At 43.7% G+C, this 24,479-nt stretch overlaps 1 protein-coding gene across 2 annotated transcripts in view; it reads right to left on the bottom strand.

Moving 5' to 3' along the window:
* The window catches only part of Aak1 (AP2 associated kinase 1), a 145,086-nt gene that overhangs the window by 38,543 nt on the left and 82,064 nt on the right, over positions 1-24,479 (bottom strand). For both annotated transcript variants that reach the window (XM_051154858.1, XM_051154859.1), the window contains exons 3-11: positions 23,302-23,410; positions 21,834-21,976; positions 13,723-13,844; positions 11,953-12,034; positions 11,199-11,331; positions 8,403-8,506; positions 6,963-7,042; positions 3,456-3,613; positions 2,131-2,471 (exon numbers count right to left, since the gene is read on the bottom strand). In XM_051154858.1, coding sequence (XP_051010815.1) covers positions 2,131-2,471; positions 3,456-3,613; positions 6,963-7,042; positions 8,403-8,506; positions 11,199-11,331; positions 11,953-12,034; positions 13,723-13,844; positions 21,834-21,976; positions 23,302-23,410 — 1,272 coding nt within the window. The remainder of the gene's footprint in view (positions 1-2,130; positions 2,472-3,455; positions 3,614-6,962; positions 7,043-8,402; positions 8,507-11,198; positions 11,332-11,952; positions 12,035-13,722; positions 13,845-21,833; positions 21,977-23,301; positions 23,411-24,479) is intronic.

The raw sequence follows: 24,479 nt of genomic DNA, 5'->3' as shown, positions 1-24,479 counted from the left end.
GTAATTTCAAATCTGAATTAGATATATAAATCTGAATTCATAATGTACATTTTTTAAATAAAACAAACGTATTTCAAAGGATCTACTAAAAAGGCCTAGAAACAATTACCAACATAACCCATTAACAAATAATTATTTCCAGGGCCAACTGTAGTTTTGAAATACCATTTCCATTAAAAGCAATCTGACCTTTAGAGAAATGGATTACTCTACATTAAGAGCAGAATGATCTTGGAATTTATCCACCCCCCCCACCCCCCCCCCCCCAATTCATTATTCTCAATGGCAAAGAAATCATTGATCACTGGAGTCGCATCCAAGGGACACAGAAGCCAACCTGAAGGGACTTCAACTGGCTAGAATTAGGAAAATCTGAGCATGTTTAAAAGTGGTGGCACATACAAATCCATAAACATATAATAACACAAAGCAAAACACCTTTAAATGAACACTGGTGAACAAAGAAAGGACCTAACATTTTTCTTGCACTCTTTTTGTACAAATAGGACCTCATGGTAACTACATAGATGCTAAAAATAACTCTGTAGGCTGGTAAGATGGCTCAGGGCAAAGGCAGCTGCTGCCAAGAAGCAGACAACCGGAGTTTGATATCCAGGACCTACTTGAGAGAGTATGATTTTGCTATGCAAAGTGGGTTTCAGGACTTGGGAAACAGCAGCAATGGTTGCTAAGCCAAAGAGGGAAAACTAGAGGGGGGCAGAGGGAGGGATGGAGGCACAGAGGGATAGAGAGAGAGAAGAAAAAACCACACAACACCTAAGTACACTGATGCTCAAGAAACAGCAGTGGACACCCAATGGGGTGAACGGGAAGAACAAAGAACTACCAGACTGAACTGATACTGAGCACGTCTCTGCAAAGTACTGGGTCAAGTTAGGTAGAGAGCAGCAACTAAGGGCATCGGTAGCCAAGATAGATTTATCTATCTATCTATCTATCTATCTATCTATCTATCTATCTATCTATCATGTAAGCCGTGCTCTGCCTGCATGCACACCTGCAGGCCAAAAGAGGGCATCAGATAGCATTATAGATGGGTGTGAGCCACCATGTAGCTGCTGGGAATCGAACTCAGGACCTCTGGAAGAGCAGTCAGTGCTCTTAACTTCTGAGCCATCTCTCCAGCCCCGATAGCCTGACTTCTATTCCTGTAACCAGATAGTAGATAGAACAGATTCCTGAAAGTTGTCCTTTGACCTTTACATGCACAGGTTCACACATATATACAGACAGACAGATGGTCAAGCAGACAATAATAGATGTAGAATGTACCAAATATCACCAAAGGATAACCAAGCAAGTTCATAATATGCAAAACTTAAAAGAACAAATAATTCAGTTTCTTCAAAAACAGAAATAAAAACATGGCAAAGGAGATAAAAGTAGATGTAAAAGATACAGTAATCTCTGCCTACGTTAGGAAGTTGGCTCTGTGGTTAAGAATGCTTGCTAGAGTTCTAATCCTAGTATACATGTAACAAGCAGGTGTCCTGCAAATGACTTAACTCCAAGGTTAGGTATCCACTGCTTCTCCTGCCTCTGAATGTCCACAAGTGTATGTGCCCAAATAATACACAAGCGCGCACACACACACACACACACACACACAGACACACACACACACACACACACACACACATTTAAAGAAACCAGTCATTATAATATATATATGTTCAAAGATAAAAAATACGTAATTTATATTCAATATAATATATTGAATATTCAATTTAAAATATTCAATACAAAATAATATATGCCATCTAAATAGGACACATTGACCTTGTTTGGCTCCTGATGCAACTAAGCAAACTATGCGACATCTGAAACAGCTTGACACTACTGGACATTGTGTGTTAATAGGACATCATTGTTATTTTTCCACTGTATCTCCTTAGAAAGTAACTATAAGCTTGAGGAGAACACTGAAAGTCCTGAGAGTTATTAATCTGCCTTCATTGCTTCAGTTTCCACATCTATGAGAAGTGATGACGCACTGGTCAATGGCTCTTGGCCTTCCTACCTTTTCCAAAGGAAGACACCTATGCCTAGCAAGCCTTGCAATAGTAACAATTCCACTATACAAAGCAAGAGTCATACAGAGATCCTCACCTGCTGAGTCTGAGCCTGCTGCTGCTGCTGCTGCTGCTGCTGCTGCTGCTGCTGGGGCTGGGGCTGGGGCTGGGGCTGTTGCTGCTGGTAAAAGGTGCCTGTTGGCTGCTGTGGTGCTGTCTGCTGCTGGGGCTGCTGCTGCTTGAGGAGGAGCTGCTGCTGGTGCTGGGGAGTGGCCTGGGCCTGGGCGGGCAGACTTTGAGCCTGCGTAGATGGTGTCTGCTGTGGGGTGGGCGGAGCTTGCGGCTGCTTGGGCTGAGATGGCTGAAGAGGTTGACTGGGTGTGGCTTGGGCTTTAGGTTGGGGAACGCTGGCTAGAAGGCCAGGCTGATTGCTGGGTCCTGCAATAAAAATAAACTCCATGTAAGGGCTCAAAATTCCACCAGACAAAAATGGCTTTTTGAAGCCTGGTAGTGGTGATGCACAACTTTAATCCCAGTGCTTGAGAAGAGAGGCAAGTAGATCTCTATGAGTTCAAGGACACAGAGTAACCCTGTTAAAAAAAGCTTTCTGATTTGCCACACAAGAAATGGCAGCAGTAGGCAGACTATCCCAAGCTTTGCCTGCTCTCACTATTTTGCCATCTGTGATGTTCTACTTGGGATAGCTTTCCATTTCTTGCCAGACTATATGCTTCCAACATTTCAAAACCAAGTGGAATTGTAAGAGTCAATACTTGCCTCCTTCAGAGGGGTTTCCTAACCCATCTTCCCATTTAGCCAGCTGGTCCTGTAGTGAGCACCTTATACACACACACAGCTGACCACTGAGGCTAAGCATAGTCTGTACCAGCTTGTATACCACAGAAAAAGCAAGCTTTCATATTTTATGAGTAGTTTACACAACTAGCATCTGAATGCCTGGTTGTATATAGGTGGCCACCAAATTTATCAAAAATTGTTCCTGTGATCCTGAGATGTGATAATTGTGGTCTGTGACTAGTTATTTTGGATTAATCCCCTTTTTGAAACAAAGCTTACTCTTCTTATTATAACAGAATACTGGAACACAGAAGATGATAATTTCTCTAATAAACACAGTATTAATGGAATGATATTTTTCTGTGGTTATCAAAAAAAAAAAAAAAGCCTTCCTTCTTTAAAAGGAAGCAGAAATATACAAAATAAATAGGATGGGGTAGATAGAGCAAAGGTCCAGTGATTAAATAAACGCAGACAACAGGGTTAGAGGTCTCCGTGATCCACCTGAGCACAGAAAGAAGTGCCTCCTTTTGCAGCCGCTGGGCATATGCAGTCACTCTTTAGATTGTGCTTTCTAACACCTCCATCAAGAAGCTCCAAACAAGCTGCAAATCAGTTACTGACCCGCAGCAGCCTGAGGTAGGGGCTGAACGGTGGCCCTCTTACGAGGAGTCAGAGCTGGCTGAATGGGAAGGATTCCTGGGTTTGGCTGAGTCTGCCCAGCCTTGGGCCTCTGGCGGGGTGTGATTGAAGTCTCTGTGGTGGGAATGGGATCTGTCAGTCTAGAAAAGGAAAAACAAAATTGCTGTTAAGATTGTAGGAAAACAGAGAGGATATGCAGAACACATGATGTTTTCCCTCAACACTCCTTCAAACCATTCAGATTTGCTTAATCAACCTTCCCTAAGTGCCAGCTCACCTACAAAGGCAAACACATCAAAATAACATGCCTCTCCTCAGCAACTTTAAAGTCAGGAAAGCACAGAATGACACATTTCAAACCCTGAAAATACGTAACTCTTAACCAAAACTAGCATTCTCAGCAAAGCAGTCTTTAAACACTGATGGAGACTCAAGGAGATTTCTGAGGGGAGGTATGTAAGTGCCAGGATGCACAAGCACAAGATGACAACCGTGGGTGTTGGTTCTCACCTTTTACCTAGTTTGAGACAGGGTCTCCCTGAACAACACTACACATACCAGGCTAGCTGGTCTGTCAACCTGTCAACAAAGGAGACAATTCTCCCGTGTCTGCCTCCAATCTCCAGGTTGGTGCATGCTAGGATTACAAACACCCTACCTGCACCCAGCTTTTACATGGCCTCTGGCAAGTACTCTACCCACTAGACCCCAGCCTCAAATAAGAGAGGCACAAAGTAAGGAGGGTAGGGAGGTGGAGAGAAACTCGTGGAGAGAAACTCAGAGGAAATGGGAGAGAGGATACTGTGACCAGAATATATTGTATGAATTTTCAATTAAAAAAAAAAAAATCAACTGAAGTGCCTCCCCAGTTCCTGGTCCCTGAATAATACACTCCTGAGTGACAAGTGAGTTCACTGAAGAAATTAAAGGGAAATAAAAACCTTTTCCTTTAGTAGTAATTCTTTTATACTTAGTAAAAATGTTACTTTATGTCTCAAAAAAAAAAAAAAAAAAAAAGATTTAAAAACGGGTGGACAAGTAAGTTCTAAACTCAGTGACCAAATCTATGAGCAGATAGATTTCTGTCCATGTGTCAATGTGTAGAGCGACTGCTGTTCAGACACCTACATAGAAAACAGTGTTCCTTGAGACTCTTTCACCAAACACAGGACTTGCAGAATACACTCTGGGTGATGGCTGGGGCAGGGGCTGTTCACATACAGATAGAACTTAAATGTGGTTAAAAACTAGCTGTCATAACAGGCTCTCTAGAGGCTGGAGAGGTAGCTCAGTAGTTAAGAGTGCTTGCTATTCTCATAACAACTGAGTTCATTTGTCTACATAGTTATCTACATAGAGTAACTCACAACAGCCTCCGACTCCAGTTCCAGGGGTCTGACTTCTGCACATACACCACACAGACATACATAAACAAAAAAATCTTTTTAAAAGGTGGGGAAGCTCTCTACAGTAAAAGGCACGCAGATGAATAAACCCAGACAAATGGAAGAAATAAGCAAATAGCCCAAAATAAAGAGTTTAAAATTGGTGAGTGTGACAGGAACACCACTTCTTCAAATACACTTTGTTTTCCTCAATAATAAATTTTCTCAGTTGGACACAGAGTCACCCAAAGTAATAGTCACATAGCATAGCGTATTTTGCAACCTCAAATGGCCAAGTAACAAGCCCTGGCTGTACACAGAACAGAGCAGATGCTTATCTGGCACTTTCTAGAAGCCTTAAGAAATAATGGTCTCAGCCAGGCATGGTGGCACACGCCTTTAGTCCCAGCATTTGGGAGGCAGAGGCAGGAGGATCTCTGTGAGTTCAAGGTCAGCTGGTCTACAAAGTGAGTCCTGACAGCAAAGTCTACCCAGGGAAACTCTGTGTTGAAAAACAAAACAAAACAATTCCCAAAATAAAGAAATAATTGTCTCCTCGATTACTCCTTGATTGTGCAGCTTTGAATATGAATGCTATCACATTAATCTGTGAAACTATGACTATGCTGTAAGGGGAGGAAAACAAAAAGCACGGAGAAACCTGGACCCGGGAGCTTCCTGAGCAGGACTACCAGGCCACTGTGGTGGTCTGAATAAAATGTCTCCATAGTCTCATGCATTTGAACACGTGGTCCACAGCGGGGATGCTATCTGCAGAGGTTTAAAGGTGTGGCCTCGCTGAAGGAAGTATGTCACGGTGCGGGCTTTGGGGGCATAAGGCCTTGCCTTCCTTGCAGTTGCTCTCTGCTTCATGCTTGATGACCCTGCTCCAGCCACCATGCCTGCTACTGGCTGCCATGCCTCCCCATCATAACGGACCCTTATCCCTCTGGAACCGTAAGATACTTTCTTCTCTAAGTCATGGCTCAACTGATAAAAGCACATACTTTGTTGCAGAGATCCCAAGAGTTCAGTTCTCAGCGCTCATGTTTGGGTGACTCACAACTCCAGCTCCAGGGGATCCAACATCCTCTTCTAACCTCTATGGGCATCTACACTCATGGGTACTTAAAGCTGCTTGCCTATGCACTTAAAAAAAAAAAAACAATGAAATAAATCTTTTTTAAAATATACACACTGTTATCCAGTGTGTTTACATAGTTTGTCACTAGCATTTTCTTGCCATGAGAGGATGGTAGGAAAAGGAGAGGCAGAGAACCTCCTGGTCACCCTCAGAATGTTTCATTTGGAATCCATGTGAATATGTCTGGCAGACCCTGAGCTATGACAAGTGTGAAAACCAATCAAAAAAATCTAGTGCAGTATGGCTGAGGCTTTTTTCCCTATAGACTACCCTATCTCAAGTGCAGGGACTCCAGGAGGAAGGGACTCATCTTCGAGCTAACTGTGGGATGAGGACTTAAGCCTTCTTCCTTCCTGGAATGGGTCATGTCTACCACTAATCCCCTTCCTCTCTGAAGTGAGGCTTGTACCTCCCCACTGTCCTTCCAGGCTTTCCTGGCTTGTTCCCTGTCCCTGACCTGGACATCTTCCTTCACTTGTTTAATCCTTTCTTGGAAGACCCTGGGTGACTCCAGTGTAATTAGCTAAGACCAAGGGGGATCTTTCGCTGTTCATGGACTGCCATTTCAACTGCACTTTCCAAATATGGCTGGAGTGAGAGGAGAAAGGAATGTAGAGGGCTAAAGGGTAAATATGGCTACCCACCAGCTCAGAAACAGGTTACGACAATTCTCTACGAGCAACCCTTAAAGTCTGTCACTGCCTCATCCCAGAAGGCCCCTGTACCTATTGCCGTGCCATCTACGTATCTGTGAGGTTCTTGATTCCTTTCAAATGTAGATCCCAGCATTTTATTATATCTCTCTCAGCATTCCCAAAGAACAGTTTTCTGCATAGGGAGACAGAGCTTGCTTTTCTGATCTGAGTGGTCTCTACTCACAGCCACACAGGACTCCGACAGCAGGCATCTCCACTGCAGCTGGCACCAAGCACAGTGCAGGCTCTTGAGGGCATTTCTTACCTGGCCTTTGGCTGGGTCTTTTTTACAGCTGCTTCACTGGCTTTCACTGGTTCAGGAAGTTTTGCAGGAATGGGAGAGTTCTAAAAAGTTGAAACAACAACAAAAGAAGCTTATGGCTTTCTTTGTAAAGAACACACAGTCCAAGGCCAGGTATGATGGCCTATGGCAGTAATCCCAGGACTGGACAGGTTGAGGCAGGAAGATCACGAAATCAATGTCAACCTGTGCTATAGAGAAGAATCCTATTTTAAAACATGAAATTAAAATTCCAAACAAGGAAAACCAAGTCTGACCAGGGCATTTGGAGTCTTCTAACATGACCTCCTGGACCTCATTTCCCTGAAAGAGGGAGGAGAGACTAGACAAATGCATGAGATGAATCAAAGAAGCAAAGTGCCCAAGAAGAGAGCAGCAGGTGAACAGAGCCTTGCCTCGGTAAAACAAGACACCTGCTCATTTTCAGGAAACACAACAGACATGCTGCTCTCAGTGAGCAGTGCAAGAATGTGGCCACTCTACTCAGAGCTCAATCCCCTGGCATTGGTGTGTGTGTGTGTGTTAGTTATCATTAAGTGTAGTTGCCTCAGTTTTATAATTAAATTCCATGGGAAAATTGTATTCTCTTTATAGTAGCTGCTTTGCTTGAACGTCCTGAGAGGTTTAAGCAAGGGATATTAATATTCATTGAATCCAGAGATTAACACCCATAATGACTCAACAATTTGATGAGGCTCATTTCCTTTAATAGTACCGTTTTCATGAACTCATGGCAGCTGTGGTTACATGCATAAGACCGGCCCAGGATCAAGTTAATCAAAACCCCAGGACTCATGAGAGCTCACATCTCGCTGAAGAACTATGGGCAGCTGAAGCCTCTTGAGGAGTCATTTTCTCTGTAAATGTAACAACAGTAGACAGCCAGTGCTTGGATGGATAGCCCAACCTGTGGGCATACGGGCAAAGCTAACTGGATTCCGTAAGCCTTTTTTTTTTAAAAAAGAAAAGAAAATCGCATGAACTTGGAGGGGGATGAGTTAGAGAGGGTCCTAGGGGCGGTGGAGGGAGGAATTGGGATTGATATAATCAAAATGCATTGTATATGAGTATGAAATTCTCAAAGAATAAATAAAACATCCTTAAAAATTATAAATCAAGCTGGGCGTGGTGGCGCACACCTTTAATCCCAGCACTCCGGAGGCAGAGGCAGGCAGATCTCTGTGAGTTCAAGGCCAGCCTGGTCTACAAAGGGAGTCCCTGTCTCAAAAAAGAAACTGTGTGTGTGTGTGTATAAATAAAAAATCAGGGGGGAGGCAGAGGCAGATGGGCTACAAAGTGAGTCCAGGACAGCCAAGGCTACATAGAGGAATCCTGTCTTGAAACAAACAAACTAACAAAATAAATATATACATATATCAGTTTTAAAAAGCACCATTCACATACCTGTACATTTGGAACTGGGCATTCTTTCTTGAGTAGTTTAAATGAGAAGTAAGAAACTTGGTAAATATCTGGCCTCTTGTCAGGGTCTGGTTCCAACATATACCCTAAAACAAGCACGCATACATGAGCTTACTTCATGATGTCCTAACAGCTGTTCTATCACTTACGTAAGTGAACTTTTCTACTATCAAAGTTGGGTTGCATTTTAAGCTTCAGTTCTCAGAAAAGTCGGACAATCCAGTTAGCCCTTTCCCTAGCAAGGGAAACAGGAAAATACATTCCTTGAGTTGTAGCAAAGCTACTGAGGTTCACACACCTGTGCTTGGAATACCAGGGGGCTCACCCTCTCAACATAAAAATGAGCAGCTTCATATTCTAAGACTTAGAAGGTACCATGGTCTTGCATATGGTTTCCTAGCTCATTCCCTCTGTTAAACAAATGACTGTTGAAATATACAACCAAATTTCAAAATTAAGACCCCCTGTGTCTGTTTCCAGGTCTTTAAAAAAAAAAAAAAAACCCTCATGAATTTACTTATAAGCTAGTTTTCAGTTTGAGAAAAAATTATGACGTTAACATACTCAGATCTATAAATTGCCTATTTCCAGGTCCTTCAAGAGTCTCCGACACTAGAAAATTCCTCAGGAGAAATCTTTGAGAAGATGCCATCACATGTGTAAATACATGCAAAATGAGTAAAGGAGGGTTACTGTGTAAGCAATGAATGAACACTGTGTTCAGAAAAGATCTGTGAGGCTGAGGTGTCAAACGGCCTTGCCAGAGACAGGACAAAAGTTAAGTCATGGGAGAGCAAAAAAAAGAGGCAGTCTGGGTGAGAGGACATTGCCAACAAAGACCAGAAAATAAACACTGCTACCTGGAAACAGGAACCCAAAGGACAAGGTACCAAGCTGGCTGCCTGGGTGGGACAGAAAAAGAATAAAAGGACCTTAAACACCACACTAAGAATCAGGGCCTAATGGCGGGACCACAGGCAAGCCACTCAAGTTTACTCCACGGGCCACGAGAAGGTGGCATGTTCTAGGAATTGCTCATGGTAAGGATGGACTGGAAGAACGAAGAAGAGGGAGAGAAGCGGGGGGCCATGGACCAGGCCACGGTCTGCCAGGGTTTACACAGACTATGGTGACAATGAAGAGATCCAGACAACCGGTGGAAACAGTAGACTCTCAAAAGTGAACGAATGCAGCTTAAGCCATGACTGACTCTTCCCTCTTTCTTGCTCTTTCAGATGCAAAGAAAATCTTCTATGTTATCTGTTCAGGCTTGGATGGAAATATCACCAAAAGAAAGAGGGAAAGGACAGTCTGGGGACAGGGTGGGGGAGGCAACAAGAGGCTGAATTTGAAGCCTACAAATTTAGAATCTTCAAATAGCTTGCATATTAAATAGGGTATGGGAAAGGTGTTAGTGCTACAGTCACATAAAAATCTGGCTTTTTTTTTTTTTTTAACATGAATTCATTGATGCAGATATTAGAAAGGGGGGGGGAGCCAAAAAAGGGGAGGGGGGAGCTATCAGTAACACCGAGACCAGCGCTCCTCTCTCATACCTCTTTCCACTTCTTTACATATCTGCAGTCCTACAGACAAAGTGCTTTGCCTCTGCAAACAGTCTGACAATCCTTAAGGGCCACATTCTTATCCTTTAAACACCCAAGCCTCCTGTTCATTGAGAGAAGTGTCACATGGAAAGGACAGTCCTGGAACCTCCAGAACACTGTCTACTTGAGAAATCATTCTGTCTCCTCTTGTGTGTAATGGAGACAATGACTCTTAAAACCTACAGGTTTTGCCAGGCTTGGTGGCACTTGTCTTTAGTCCCAGCACTCAGAAGACACATGTAGGAAGATCTCTGTGAGTTCAAGGCCAGCTTGGTTGGTCAATATAGTGAGTTCCAGGACAGCTAAAGCTGCATAGTAAGACTTTGTCTCAAAGAAATGTAAGTAAGTAAGTAATAAGTGAAGAAGTAAACGCCCAGCGAGCCCAGGTTTGGAGGATTAGGGGAGGTGTATGTAGCCTCAGCACAGCTCAGCTGTTCTCCCTCACTTCTCTTTTTCTCAGTACACGCCTACCCAGGACTCAAACTGGGGAGCTCAGGGTATATGGTCTATAATGCTTTGTCAACTTAGTTGCTAAATGTCTTGACCAGCATTTTAAAGACAGCTTTAAAAAAACAATCAGCTTCTTTAGCATTTTAGTACCAGTTCTGTACAAAGCTTACTTTTCTACCATCTGTTAATGAATGTTAGTACATATGCTGGCTATGATAACACAAAGAAATGAAAGTCTTAGAATTTTAGACAAAACACTCAATTTAGATGCTTGTTGTAAAAATCCAGTGATAACCTAAGTGAGAGAAAACACCTGGCTCCATGGAGCTATATGGCCTTAGTGACCATTCCTTCCAGCACTGCAAGCATGCTCACTTGGGCTGTCCCAGCTTTGCAGAGATGGATTTCTCATCCCTTGATGTGAGTCAGCTGGACTCTGGGCTCTCACACAGACTGCAGCAGAACACAGCAGCAGCATGCTGCTCAGAGCACACCTAACAGATCCATCCGTGTGGCTGGCTCACTCATGCAGCCAAGTTTCTAGCAAAAAGACCAATTTCTCGAAGTGAACACTGCCATACTACCACTGTTCCCAAATGTATCAAATGATTTCTTTATCACTGCGTTCAATCTTGTTCCTGGAATTTGATCCCTTCATCTTCCAATCTATTCCTAGGAATGAGAAATAAAAAATACAAAACTGGAAACTTGAAATACTTACTAATAAGGCAGTGCATGTCTTGCGAGTATCGAGAGTTATCGGGAATTGTGAAGCTTCCATCACAGATTGCCACCTGGCTCTCCCCAAATGGCAAAGTGAAGTAGCATAATTTATACAACAAACAGCCAAGAGCCTAAAAAATAAGAAAAGCAGGTTGCAACTAGTGGTTTATTTGCTGTGAAGCCAGTAACCTATCTGCTGAGATCAGTACCATCTATATTTCCCACACAGCACCATTACCTATGCGACACTTGAACTCAGAAGCCAGAGTGACACCCTAGCAGCTGAGTCACATTTTCATCTATGATCAGAAAACCATTTCACCTGGTTTATTCTCCAGAAGTATACCTAGAAATGAAAAGCCCTGGAAAAACATGCAAAGTATGCTGAAGTAGGTGGGGTTCTTTGTTTTCCCCCCATATTCCAAGAGGTCAGCATCAAGTGGGCTGGAGTGGTAGCTCAGTGGTTAAGAGCACTGGCTGTTCTTCCAGAGGACCCAAATTCAATTTCCAATACCCACATGGTGGCTCACAACCATCAGTAACTCCAACAGTGTCTTCTGAGGACACTGCAACACACATGGTACACAGACATACATGTAGGCAAACACACATACACATAAAATAATAAAATAAAATAAAAAGATCATCATCAACAGTGGGCAAGGCTGTGTGCTCCCTCCTGGCTGGTTCAGCTCAGGACTCTAGCCAAGGCCTGTGACATCTCGGGTGTGGGTGGCTTAGCTGGCACATACCCAAATGTCTGCCTTCGTAGTGATGATTTTGCCACTGTACAAGTTGACCATTTCTGGAGCTCGATAGGACAGCGTTGTGTATCTACAATCAAGAGATCCATGTTTTGTTAAATATATCAGTGCTATAATTAAAATCAAGGAGGAGCAATTTTGTTTCATATTACTAGAATCCAATTCTCTGTCAGCAATCTGCAGAAGAGCAAATTAAATATTAGTGCAGGTAAAGAAACGGTTCTCCTCGTCATAATGATGTCATCACATCTTCTCACAGCAGACCTAGTCCTAGGACCCTGAGGTATTCAGACATAAAAACACTAAATAAAGTATTAAAAGCACCCTTTTGGGGGGGCGGTCCTTAAATGACAAAATTTCCTCCATAAGTCGCTGTACTCTAATACTGTATTTTGCTGATTAGTTTTTAAACAGTAGACTCTTAGCATGAGACTGAGGGATGCAGCCCAGGAGGGGACTCTGAGCCCTAGCTGGGCTCATTTCATGTGTTCTTTTCTGGGAGAAGTAATTATGTAGTGCATGTGCACATGTGTGTGGAGAGCACAGCCGATGCTGCGTGTCTTCCTGCATTGCTATCCACTGCATTCCTTGAGACTTGTCAGTGATGAGTCCAGCTATGTAGCTTGCTCCAGGGACTGCCCGTGCCCACCTCCCAAATGTTGGGATTGCAGCCAGGCCAGCATGCCCACCACACTCTTCTACAGGTGCTAAGGACCCAAACTCTGGTCCTCACATTTGCACGGCAAGCATCTTATGCATTGTGCCATTGTTCCAGCTCCATGATCATGGACTCTTTGAGGCTAAAACCACAGCATTCTTTTCTTTGACTCAGGAAAACAGGAGCGTAAGCACTTGTTCCAAGTGATATCTGTGTTACTGAACACTTGGCCGTGCTGCTCTAGTGTCTGGCCTCAGGGGATTTCTTTTGAGTATCTAAGGGGCCTGGGACCAGAAGTGGTCTTGCCTCAGGCATGGCTACCTTCGTGATACACAAAGGTGGCAGAGGGTCACCATCTGCAAGTACATGCTGGACAGCTAACTAATTTACTAGAAACCACAGTGAGTGTATTGTGCCTGGGAAAACCCACCATTGTGGGCATGAGGCTCCTACAGGAGTCAAAATCTAAAGAGACTTCCTGTCAGGTCACAGATTCAGCAGCTGTAGAGGCTTCAGTCACTCTATTTACCATAAATTCCACTAAAGAGTGGTTGAGTTCCTCATGAGAGAGAAGGAGGGCTCAGTAAGAAACACACACACATCTGACTCGTTATACCACAGTTGTGACTTCCTTTGGAGACAGCATGGCACTTCAGTGAGTACGTACCGCCATTTGGCCTTTAGTTTTCCTTTTGGTTTCTGAGACAGGGTTTTGCTATGTAGCCCAGACCAGCCTTGAACTTACAATCCTCTTGTCTCAGCTCCTGAGTTGCAGGGGTTAGAGGGATGTACCATACCTTCCCCACCCTCTCCAGTGACCACTTGTCTTTGAATGGCTGTGTGGCACTATAAATCAAAGTTTGTGTGCAGAGCACCCACAGGAGCTCTGAGAAGGCATAAGACTCTTTTTTGTCCCCACCAATTAGTCCACCTCCTCAGCCTTCAGGTATACTCAAACAGCCCAACAGTGAACAGTGTGTCCTGGGATAAAGCGTAAATGGCCTGCACCACTTCATTCCCACTCAGTTTTACCCATCAGCCAAAAAGGAATGTGCTCATCTGACAATGGACAGAACTCCAGGAAAGGAGAAAAGGCTTACTTCTTAATCTCATCTTCTACTGCATTGACTCCCTCGGCCTGTGGATTCTGGAATTTGTTGGTGGCACTTCCAAAGTCACACAAGACATAGTGGCCTCGGTCATGCAAGAGGATATTTTCAACCTGAAAAACATTCCCAAACCACCCAATCCAAGATGCCACTTAGTAATGGGTACAGCTGGTTTCACAGTCACATTAATAAAAGGTTTCATCTTTACAGTCTTACCAGTGTGCACAGAAGTTATTTCTCAGCATGTATCTTAACAGGATGCACCCCAACTCAAGCAAAGACACACAGAGGAGCAGGGTGAAATGCAGGCAGAGGGTCAGACAGAGGAAATGCACTGCTGGGAAAGCTAGGGCTCCATTTCCATGGCTAGCCAGCTACGGGCAGCACATTCCAACTCTGTAGGAACAGTGATCTACTTCCAAACTCTTGTTTGACTTTCAGTTTAAAGTGCTCCTCTAACCTAACTATCAAATAGCCATCTGTCTTTCAAACTCAAGTATGAAAGCCACCTTCTTTTGGAAGTCTCCCAAGGACCCAACTCAAAAAAATACCATTTCCCTGTTTTCCTTTGGTGTTCATTTTCCATGCTATAAATTACTTCACTTTTTTGTTGTGGTTTTGGTTTTGGTTTTGAAGGCAGGGTTTCTCTGTGTAATAACCCTTGGCTGTCCTGAAACTTTCTTTGCAGACCAGGCTGACCTTGAACTCACAGAGATCCACCTGTCTCTGTCTCCCAAGTGCTGTGATTAAAGGGTGCCACCACGCCTGACTAAATTACTTCATTTTTAAGTGGGAACAATAATGTCTTTACTACATTAGGCTAAGGCTTTCAGAACTGATGTTTTCATATTAGTTATTTCTAAAGGTGACAAAATGCATGGTGATAAATGAGCAGTTTCTCTGCTAGAATCTTATCTGAGGGTTTCGGGTTTTTTGTTTTGCTTTTTTAACTTTTAAACAAAGGAAGTCTTAGGTCACTAAGTTAAGAGTTTTAACTTAATGGAGCTTATAAGAACCAGGACCTAGAGGAACCCTTATGCCAGTGAAAACAACTCCAAATCAATGGGCACAGGCAGGAGAGAGGGCTCAGCAGTTAAGAGCACGCACTGCTCTTGCAGAGGACCCAGGTTTGATTCCCATCTCCCACGGGGTGGTTTACAACCATCTGTAACTCCAGTTCCAAGAGATCCAATGTCTTCTTCTGGCCTCAGTAGAAACAAGCATGCATGTGGTGAATAGACATGCAGACAATACATTTTTTTTAATCCAAATTATTTTTTAAAAAAGAAAAAACACTGAGTACAACATTCTCGAGATGCGCTGATTAGGTCTCATTGTGGGGAGCTGAGTTGACTGGTTATGCATGGCAGTAATAGGGCAGCCCTCTTACCCACCCCCTCAAAAACAAAGCTCTTGCCAGGTCCTGAGGACTGTAGATTCTATGTCTTTTTTCCACAGCCTGACTACCTTGGAAAAACAAAGACAAAAAGACTGTAAGCTCCTCAAAGACAACCATCTCTCAGTCACAGCTAGAGTCTTCTCTGCCCAACCCTACTAGATTTTTGTTACAGAAACTGTCGAAGAAAAAAAAAAGGACACATTTACTGATCTGTTGGTCATTCACACAGGCACACACTCAAAGATCATTCATGTTACAGGCAAGACAGGAGACAAACAAGCCCCTATGGTTTTCTTATTCCTATTGTTATATCTAAATTTTTCTCTTAACTCTTCTAGAAACTGAACTGGGTGAATTTTTAGTCTATATTTGTTAAGTCTGATTTCTTTGCTGCGAACTGATTCTGCAGATTATTACTTCCTCTCGAGTTTTGAGTTTCATGTTTGGTGCTACTGTGGAGAGTTTTAATGTTTTAAGTTGTGTGCTTTGACCTTCATCTTCAGCAATAAAGGAACTCTTTATATTTGAGGTTTCGCTAGAGATGGTCAGAGGGTGCTAGCTGCACTCCACCTGCACTGCTGACTTAAGAGTTATGGAGGGTGGGAGTGATGCCATGAACCCAAGCACACAGGTCCTTTTTTCTTTCTTCCTTTCTTTCTTTCTTCTTCCTTCCTTTCTTTCTTTAGATTTATTTACTGTTTACAGTGTTCTGCCTGTAGGCCAAACGAGGGCACCAGATCTCATTCTAGATGGTTGTGAGCCACCATGTGGTTGCTGGGAATTGAACTCAGGCCCTTTGGAAGAGCAGCCAGTGCTCTTAACCTCTGAGTCATCAGCCCCAGCAGACAGGTTCTTATGATAAAGAATTCTTTACCACAGAATTATGAATGACCCCTAAAACAAGGCTAAGGCAGACAAACACTTTTACTATCTACATCTTTTTATGAAGTTCACCATTTTTATTTACACAAAGAGAAATAGCCAAGCTGTACTGAGAAGAAACTCACTTTAAGAATTCAAAATAATGGGTTGGGGACTTAGCTCAGTGGTAGAGCACTTATCTAGTAAGCACAAGGCCCTGGGTTCAGTCCTTGGATCTGGGGGAAACATAAATAAAATCCAAAATAATCCCAACAAAATAAGACCAATATTAAAAGTTTCAGTGTAATCTAGAGGCTGTACAATATCAGATCCCATTTAATAAGCAGTAGCTATTGCCAGCATTACTCAGCACAGAACATGCTATGACTCCCATCTGAGAGCTGGAGAAAGTGAGGCTGGGGGAATCCAGTCAATACTGTAACATGGCTAGTAAGCAGCAATCTAACTCCAAGAAAAGGCAAACAACTCCATTACTGCCAGCACAGCAAGGTCAGAAGCAGGTCACTCAAGACCCCAGGCCCACCTCCAGCGCTGAGCTGTGGTAGGGCTGTCAGGACATGGGGCGGGGCTTCTGGGCAGACTTTCCTAACTCTTTATATTCAGAAATGCCTCTGAAATGGAAATTTAGTTAACAAGAAGTCAGTGTGTTTGGACAGGGCTGCCTATGCTTCCTTTGTATTATCTAATCTGTTCTTTTACTCCACTGCTCACTTTCCATTAGCCAATCCCAGGAATTGTTGAAAACGTTGCTGGTAAAACCTTCCACAACTACCCTAAAACACATGTACAATGTACCGCCCACAGAAGGGGGTTGGAAAGGCCTTCAGGCCACACCTCATCATGCCCACTGAAGTCTACATGTTGCAGTTTGTATACAAAGTGTCCATTGAGAGATTCCTTGTGTTCAAAGTGTGGTCCTCAGCCTGTATACCCATTCACTCATAGGTGACTGGATCATGGAAGTGTTGACTCATTAGCGAACTGATCTACACATGAGTTCACAGCTGAGTGGGCTTTTAGAGGTGACTCACTAGACAGGTGCCCACAAAGTTTCTGTCTGGTCCCCAGTCCCTTCCCATTTCATTCTGTCTCCTACTATGCATGCTCCCACTATGACATTCTGCCTCACCTCAGGCCCAAAGCAATGGACTACATGAACCTAGCCTGAAACCGCCTAACTGCAAACCAAAATACTTTGCCTTTCTTTTGATTCTCTTAGGTACTTGTCACAGCACTGAAATCTGGCTAATACAGTATGGCTGCCTTTCTCCAGTGGAAGACTTGAGCAATTCCATGAGGCTCTATGGTAGCATGCCTAAAACATTCATATTGCCCTTCTGCTGGCAAAGTTTGCCAATGTATGATCAGAATTTTTGTATGGATTTGTAGCTGACTACTGCAGTGACAATTATGGGATTTTGGTTTCTTTAAGAAACACAAAGATACTATAAGAATATGTTTTCATTTTAATCCTAGGTGAGGTGATATGGAGCCTCTTCAGACTATCTGCAGCAGCTGACTATGATTTACCTTGTGTTCTAGCAGAGGCATGGTTTTGCCAGCTACAGATAGTTTCTGCCATTGTGTGATGTTTGGAATTCTGGGAACTTTTTAGAGGGTATATAAATGCTACAGCCCTGAGAGACAGGATTGGTGGTTGGTGGTCATCCAGGAGGGTTGGTTGCAGTTTGTTATTAGTCACGCTCAAAGAAGAAACAAGAAGAAATTAGATTCAAGGATCTCCCCCCTCCCCCCACCCTCCCATCCTTCTTTCTCTCCTATCTAGTGTTAGGGGGTGAAATGGGGGAGGAGAGGGATAAAGGCTAGGAAAAAGAAGAACCCACAAAGTAGCAAAGACAAGCTACAAACTACTGACATATTTATGTTTCCCTTCACGACAGTACAATTCTTTGGATTGGAGTGGTGTATTAGCCTGTGAATCCCTCACAGCTCGTAGGTGAGTGCTCTGCCCTTAGCAGGCATCCTTCAATTCTGTGAAATTACTTACTCAGCATTGGTTAGAGATGATTTTTTTAATCCTTGGCCTCATGTACTTTATAGGACTGATGGGAAATCATGCTTCTCCTAGCTTACATGTCCTCTCTTTTTGTAAGTCAGATTAGATTCTATACTTTGAATAGGGAATGAGCCTCTATCTAGAAATCAGAAAAGTTAGTTCATAATAAATAGAATGGTAATCACAACATTAAAAATCACTACCAAAGAAAGAGGAACTAAGCAGGGAAAGCAAAATAAGATGAGGCGCACTGTGGCCTGACATGAATGACAGTGTGTTCTAGCACTTTGCCCGTTTGAGGTAGGGTCAGAAACTATGAAGGTAAAATTGCTTGTTGGCACACTGCGTTCTCCACCCCTTCTCAGAGTCCTGTGACAACCTTCAGGGACAGCCTAGCCACTGCTGGCTACTCTCTGCTATCACCGCCACCAAGGCACTCAACAAGACACTGGACTTGGGTGAAGACTTCAAGAGTACTTCTGGTATTTGACTTTAGGTACATCTGCAAGTCTCTTTTTTCTTATCTGTGAAGTAAGGCTGATAACATCTCCATTACTGTTACAAAGAAGCAAGTCAGGGAATATATGTCAAAATAAACTCTAAGTTCCCTGACAAATAAATTACTACCACTGACTTACGAAAGAAACAGGTGTGAATTTCTACAATATGCTAAGTACTCTTCTAGGTCTAGGGTTAAGGCTAAAGAAAAACAAAAATCCAGTATCTTGTGGTGCTTAAAGTCCAAGTGGGTATTAAAAAATAATTATAATTGTCTGGTATTGAGAATGTATGAAAAAAATCCCAGCAGGTTAAATATAAGTAAACTGAAAAGGAATGCCACTTCAAACGACAGTCATGGTAGGCCTCTCAAATGAGGCCAGAATGAGAGGCAGCAGCCAAGGGCCACTCAGGGACAGCACACTCTGAGCAAGAAGAGCAGCAAGACCTTGAGATGGGCCTGTGCCTGAGGGATCTGATCCATGGGAGTTAGCCAGTGAGGCTGGGCCAGCACGGTGCTAAGCTGGAAAAGTGTGACAGGTACATTATAGGACAGTACAGCCACTGCTGGGGAGGTATATGTGGCTTTGGAAGAGGTAAAACTAGGCACAGGAATAAAGTACTGAGGCAGAGGAGTGACAGTACTGCCAGTATTGGACTTGGTACCACGAGCCAGACAATCAATAACCTGTGCACTTTCACTTTCAGTGGTCCATGTAATCCTTATGAAGCTTTCAGACAGGCACTCACTTTACCTGGGGTCATGCTGGCAAGCAGGCCTCGGCACCAGACTGCCTGACTCTGAGACCATACTCACCCCCATGCTGATGTGACTCATGCAGCCAATGAGCACGGCAGCTCAGACGGGTACGAGAGAACAAAGGGAGCAGAGGATGGACAGAGAGAGACTGAGGAAGACTACTTAGGAGGCATTTAGGACTTTGAAGTTTCGGAGCTCAGAAAACAACCTTTTTGGGAAAGTCAGCTTTGCAGAAGAGAAAGTATAAAAGACAGCGAACAATGAGACATGGAATGAGAGATTAGAACAGGTCTAAGCAAGGAAAAATGGCAATGAATAGAGGTAGGCGGGAGGGGACAAGCTGCAAGAGATTAGCGAGGGAGAGACCCAACTGGCATCCACAGCTCTGAGTACTGGCAGAGAGTGAGAATAGTCGCACTGCTTGAGGACACATGCCTGTGACTGGCTGCCATTTGTGTTGGTCACTTTCATGTTGCTGTGACCAAAGCATCTGACAGAAGCAACTTAAGGGGGGAAAGCTTTGTCTTGGCTCACTGTTTCAGGACATTTCCATCTGTCCCAGAGGGGAAGGCATAGTAGCATGCATCACATCACAGAACCAACCAGGAAGCGGGGAGAGGCTGAAACCAGAGAGCAGGCTGTAACTGCTACAAGGCCCAACCCCAGTGATCTACTCTGTTAGAGGCCCTGCCTCCTAAAGGCCCTACCATCTGGGGAAAGGCACTCAGAGCACCAGCCAGTGGTGGACACTTGAGACATCACACCACTGCGCACTGCTCTTCACCACTCAGTTCTTTGAGAGTTCAGGGCTGCTCACCTTACTCCCAGCCTAACAGCTTAACAGCCTTACTAAACTTGTCACTAAAAAATTCTGCACAGGGTCTTTGCTAAAGCCTGGAAAGCTACTGGCCTCTCTTCATCTCAACGTCACAGCTTGGCACTGAGGCATTTCAGGGACTATAGTTCTCTGAACATGGAAGGTTGGAAGAACATGCCTCTGTTTCTAAACTTACCCCACCATACGCCAGAGATCAAAGTCTCTTTTGTGACAAAAGGTGACATGTATGATTTTCAACCTTAATACCTTTGTTCATCCTGAACTTTCTTACCCTTTCTTAAGTGCATGGACTACTAGCACAAATTAACACAAAACAAATTTTAAACAAGAAGAAAATGGGAAAAACCACCACTGTCTCTACTCTGATTTGTTAACTTAAGCAGGGGAAGAGAGGGACTCAGCGGCCGTGCTTTCTCTGGCATGGATTCTGCACTGACAAACAGTAAAGGCTGGTATAGCTCATCTGCCCAGGTCTGACCCCATGGTTCACAATAATGACCTTTCTCTTTCCTAACAAACAAGTAAGTGAAGCATTACAGTAACATCTGAAGAGAGCCCTTCCACTGTGATCACTCTCGGGACATAAGCAGCCTGAGGACTAGGGACACTTTTGAGTTCCTATCCTATATGGAACTGGAAAGAGAAGCCACATGTGTGCTGGGCAGGGCAAGAGGGGCTTTCTTCACCTTTGCCTGTGAATAAACAGACCCCACCCAGGCTAGCCCAGGCTCACACAGTTCACAGTAGACATTTGAATCTATATTTTAGAGAGGACAGAACCACAGCTTAGAGAAGCCAAATGGTCTGAGGAAGAAGCTAAGGGGCTTGGGCAGGAAGGGCTGGAGAGAACACGATACCTCAGAGGGCCAGGGAAGCCAGGGTACTGAAGGAGTCAAATGCTGCAGGTACTACGACAAGTCCTGACCAGGGTCCTTTGCACTTAGCAGCATCAAGCAGTTTCCCTGTGCTCTTACAGCTCTGTTGCCATCGCCCACGTGGTGGGTTAGAGGAGAGAGTAATATGAAATCTCAAGCAGAAGAGCTAGGTTTAAATTCTGACGCTACTGTTTCCTATTTATAAGAACTTGCACAGCCTCTCTGCTACTTAGTTTCCTCGCCTGTAAAATGTGATGGAGAATGACTAAGAACACAGTGTGCATGAAGTTCAGTAGACTATTTAGCATGCAGTTGGTGTTCAATAAATACTAAGCCCAACCCTAACAAGATGCCAATTCCATTCTGCAAACAGTGTCATGTGACTTCTAAATGAAAGACACGGGGCAAGGTGATGGTAATCAGGAGCAATTAATTAGGGAATTGCTCAAAATATGAAAGAGGGCTGGGGTTACAGTTCAGTGGTATAGTACTTGCCTAGCTTGGACAAGGTCCTGTATAACCCTTAGTGTAACAACAACAACTCTGTGTCTGTGAACATCATTATTTATAAGCTATTTAAATTAACATTCATTTTTCAAGACCATTAAAAATTTAGAAATACAGTAATAAAAATAAAAATGTGTGAATTCAAGCATTTGAAATTTTCTGTACTGTGCTTCCTCTTTGTATGTTCTCTCCCCAGCTTCACCGTGAGCTCAGCATTAGTGACTGTGTCGTACGCTTCTTCCCTAATGTCTCAGTACCTACCCCATCCCTGGGACAGACAGAAGCACTCAGGGAAAGCACACTCCACGAAGCAGCCAGTCTGTTACCTTCAGGTCCCGGTGGATAATAGGAGTTTTGCACTGATGCAAGCGAGCAACAGCCTCGCAGGTGTCACAGAATATCTGCAGCACTTCGTTCTCTGTGAAGCCTGTCTGGAGACGCTGGTTCATCAGGTTTACCACCTGGCCTCCTGGGACAGGACAGAGCAAGGGGAAGGGTATTAACAGACAGACTTGTTGCTTTGATCGAGGCACTGACAGCTGTGCAGACAAAAGCTGATCACTGGCCAGGCCAGCACTAAATCCCGGGTCTCCTGTCTCTGCTTGTGATTTGCTTTCTTACAATCCAATGTCTCCTCCAATTCATCAAAAGCAGATTATTTTGCTAAGTACACAGATGTGAGCCTCCCTCATTATATCCTCAAGATTAAAAGCAGAAGTGACCTCACAGTCAGTTAGTGCTGCCTGGTAGTCATGGCTCCATGGTGTAGGAGATGAGGCCACAGGCTCTGCCATGTCTTTCAGCACAACAGACTCAGGGAGCAGGAAGAAGATGGTACCATGTCCATTCTGAAGTCTAACTCTGAGGGAGCTTGGTCTTTCTGGCTTGGCCTGTGAGATGCTATAGCAACACATTTCTCTCTGGGAACAAAAGACTGGTAATAAATCTTACAAAATTATCCAGACCCAAATCCTCCTACTGCCTGGCATTTAAAAGGTCCTATGAGGAAAAAAGGAATGGTGAAAGGGAATAAATTGTCAAGGTCTAATTTGGTGGCATTTTGTAAAATCAGATCAATAGTCAACAAAGGCCAAAACTACTGGTTAACAGCACATGTACAGGATAAGAAACAATTTATGGGCAGTATCTTTAAAGTGAGAAAATGTTAGTGGAACTAAGGACAATTACAAAATAGGGCACCAAACAGTACAGCAATGACCCACACTTATGATGTCAGCTGCTTAGGCCAGGAGAGTCAACTCTCCACACAGGGGTGAATGGGACAAATGGAATAACTTCAAGCTCCAAGCTTTCATCTATTTACAGTCTGAAGCAGCAGCACCTGAACGCAGCTTGACTGGGTGCCACAGGCCTAGCGTAAGGAGAGGGTCACCTTCACAGACAAAGAGTTCTTTCTCTCCGTCCCAGCAGGCCATGCTGTGAGTGGAAAGTGGGGGTAGGGAAGTTGCAGTTTCTGTAAGGTCCGTATTGGGCTTTTATTATACACGCTCACTGCTTGTTAAACTCTCATAAAGAACATGGTCTTTTCTTATTTTCATGTGGTCTCCTTTTTACCCACAGCCAGATCATTCTATATCTAACAGTCTGGAATTACCTATCACTTTCAGTTCTTTGTACCTTGTAGGCATGAAAATACCCAGAGCATTAGCTTCCCTATCTGTGAAACCAGAACATTGTCTTCAGGGTGCAGCAATGGACAGTAAATGAAACCATCCCCATGCCCTTGCCCATTAACATGCTGGAAGCTAGAGACTCAGGACAGTCAACACACACCTCTGCAGAAGTCCATGAGAATGAGAACTTCCCAGACGTCGCCACTGCTCACATTGTTGATACTAGAATCAATGTAGCCCACAATGTTCTTGTGACCTGAGAGGTCCCTCTGTGAACAAGAGTGGAGAAGCACATTGTCAGTGACAGACACGCTGTAGGGCCAGAAGTTGGTTCCACCAGCATGGACAGTTTAAATACACAGAGACAACACTAACAGTGTGAAAGGGGAGAGTGGCAGTTTCCAGTGGTCTTTGAGAAGCCCAGTCAGATCTCCAGCAGCAATTGCACCGTGTGCTGACCCAGCACTCTAGAGCGAGGCTCTACAGCAAACCTAACACAGAATATCCACTTGCTCACTGCATTAGTGCTCCACCTAAACCAGAAGCAGGGACCCCTCTAACACCCAGAAATACTGAAGAGGAAGAAGACTATAACTACAATTTAAGTGTGCAAATTTTTTAATACAGAGAAAAAGAATTTATTTTCTCCTGTTTATGGGGTCAAAAGTGAATTCAGCTTGAATCTTTACTTTCTCTTGTGTGTGGGGGGTGTGGGGGGAAAGAGAGGATAGGGTGGAGAAAAATTTACTACCTACAGCACTTAACAGAGTTCTTCCCAGAGTAGTGAGTAGTGTCTTCACTGAACAAAGGATTTGAGGGTTTTAGTTGGGGAGCCTGCATAAATTCATAGAGGAAAGCAGGTACATTCTGAACATGCTCCAGCTTGACTTTTAACAGGAAATAGATGAAAAGAAAAACTGTCTTGCAAGCTTTGAAGAGACTACAATAGCATCTTGACCCAGCATTTCACTCATAATTAAGCCTTTCCAGATGGCCAGCTGGGATAGAAGGTACAGCATCAGCTGAATTGCTTATCAGCTCTCAGAACTGCTGCTCATGGGATCTCATCCCTCCAACGGGTACCTACATAGCAGCACCCAGGCACTGGCAATCACCTTGCACCTTGGTCCACAGAACAGGTATCTATGGTGCTGATGATGAAAAACTAAGTTGGGGAAAGAAAACATGAGGAAACTGGACATTATGATTTTTATACAAATGCAAGGTAAAGCTAAGATTTGGATAGTAAGGTAATACATTATTTTACTTTTGTTTTAAAGACATAGGGGCAGGTGTAGAAAATGCCCAGTTTGGGGAATGGAGAGATGGGCTCAGTGG

This window comes from Acomys russatus, chromosome 13 (genome assembly GCF_903995435.1).
Source record: "Acomys russatus chromosome 13, mAcoRus1.1, whole genome shotgun sequence".
NCBI classification, from domain to species: domain Eukaryota; kingdom Metazoa; phylum Chordata; class Mammalia; order Rodentia; family Muridae; genus Acomys; species Acomys russatus.
The sequence above is the reverse complement of the archived record's forward strand: the minus strand, read 5'-3'. Positions and strand labels throughout refer to the sequence as shown.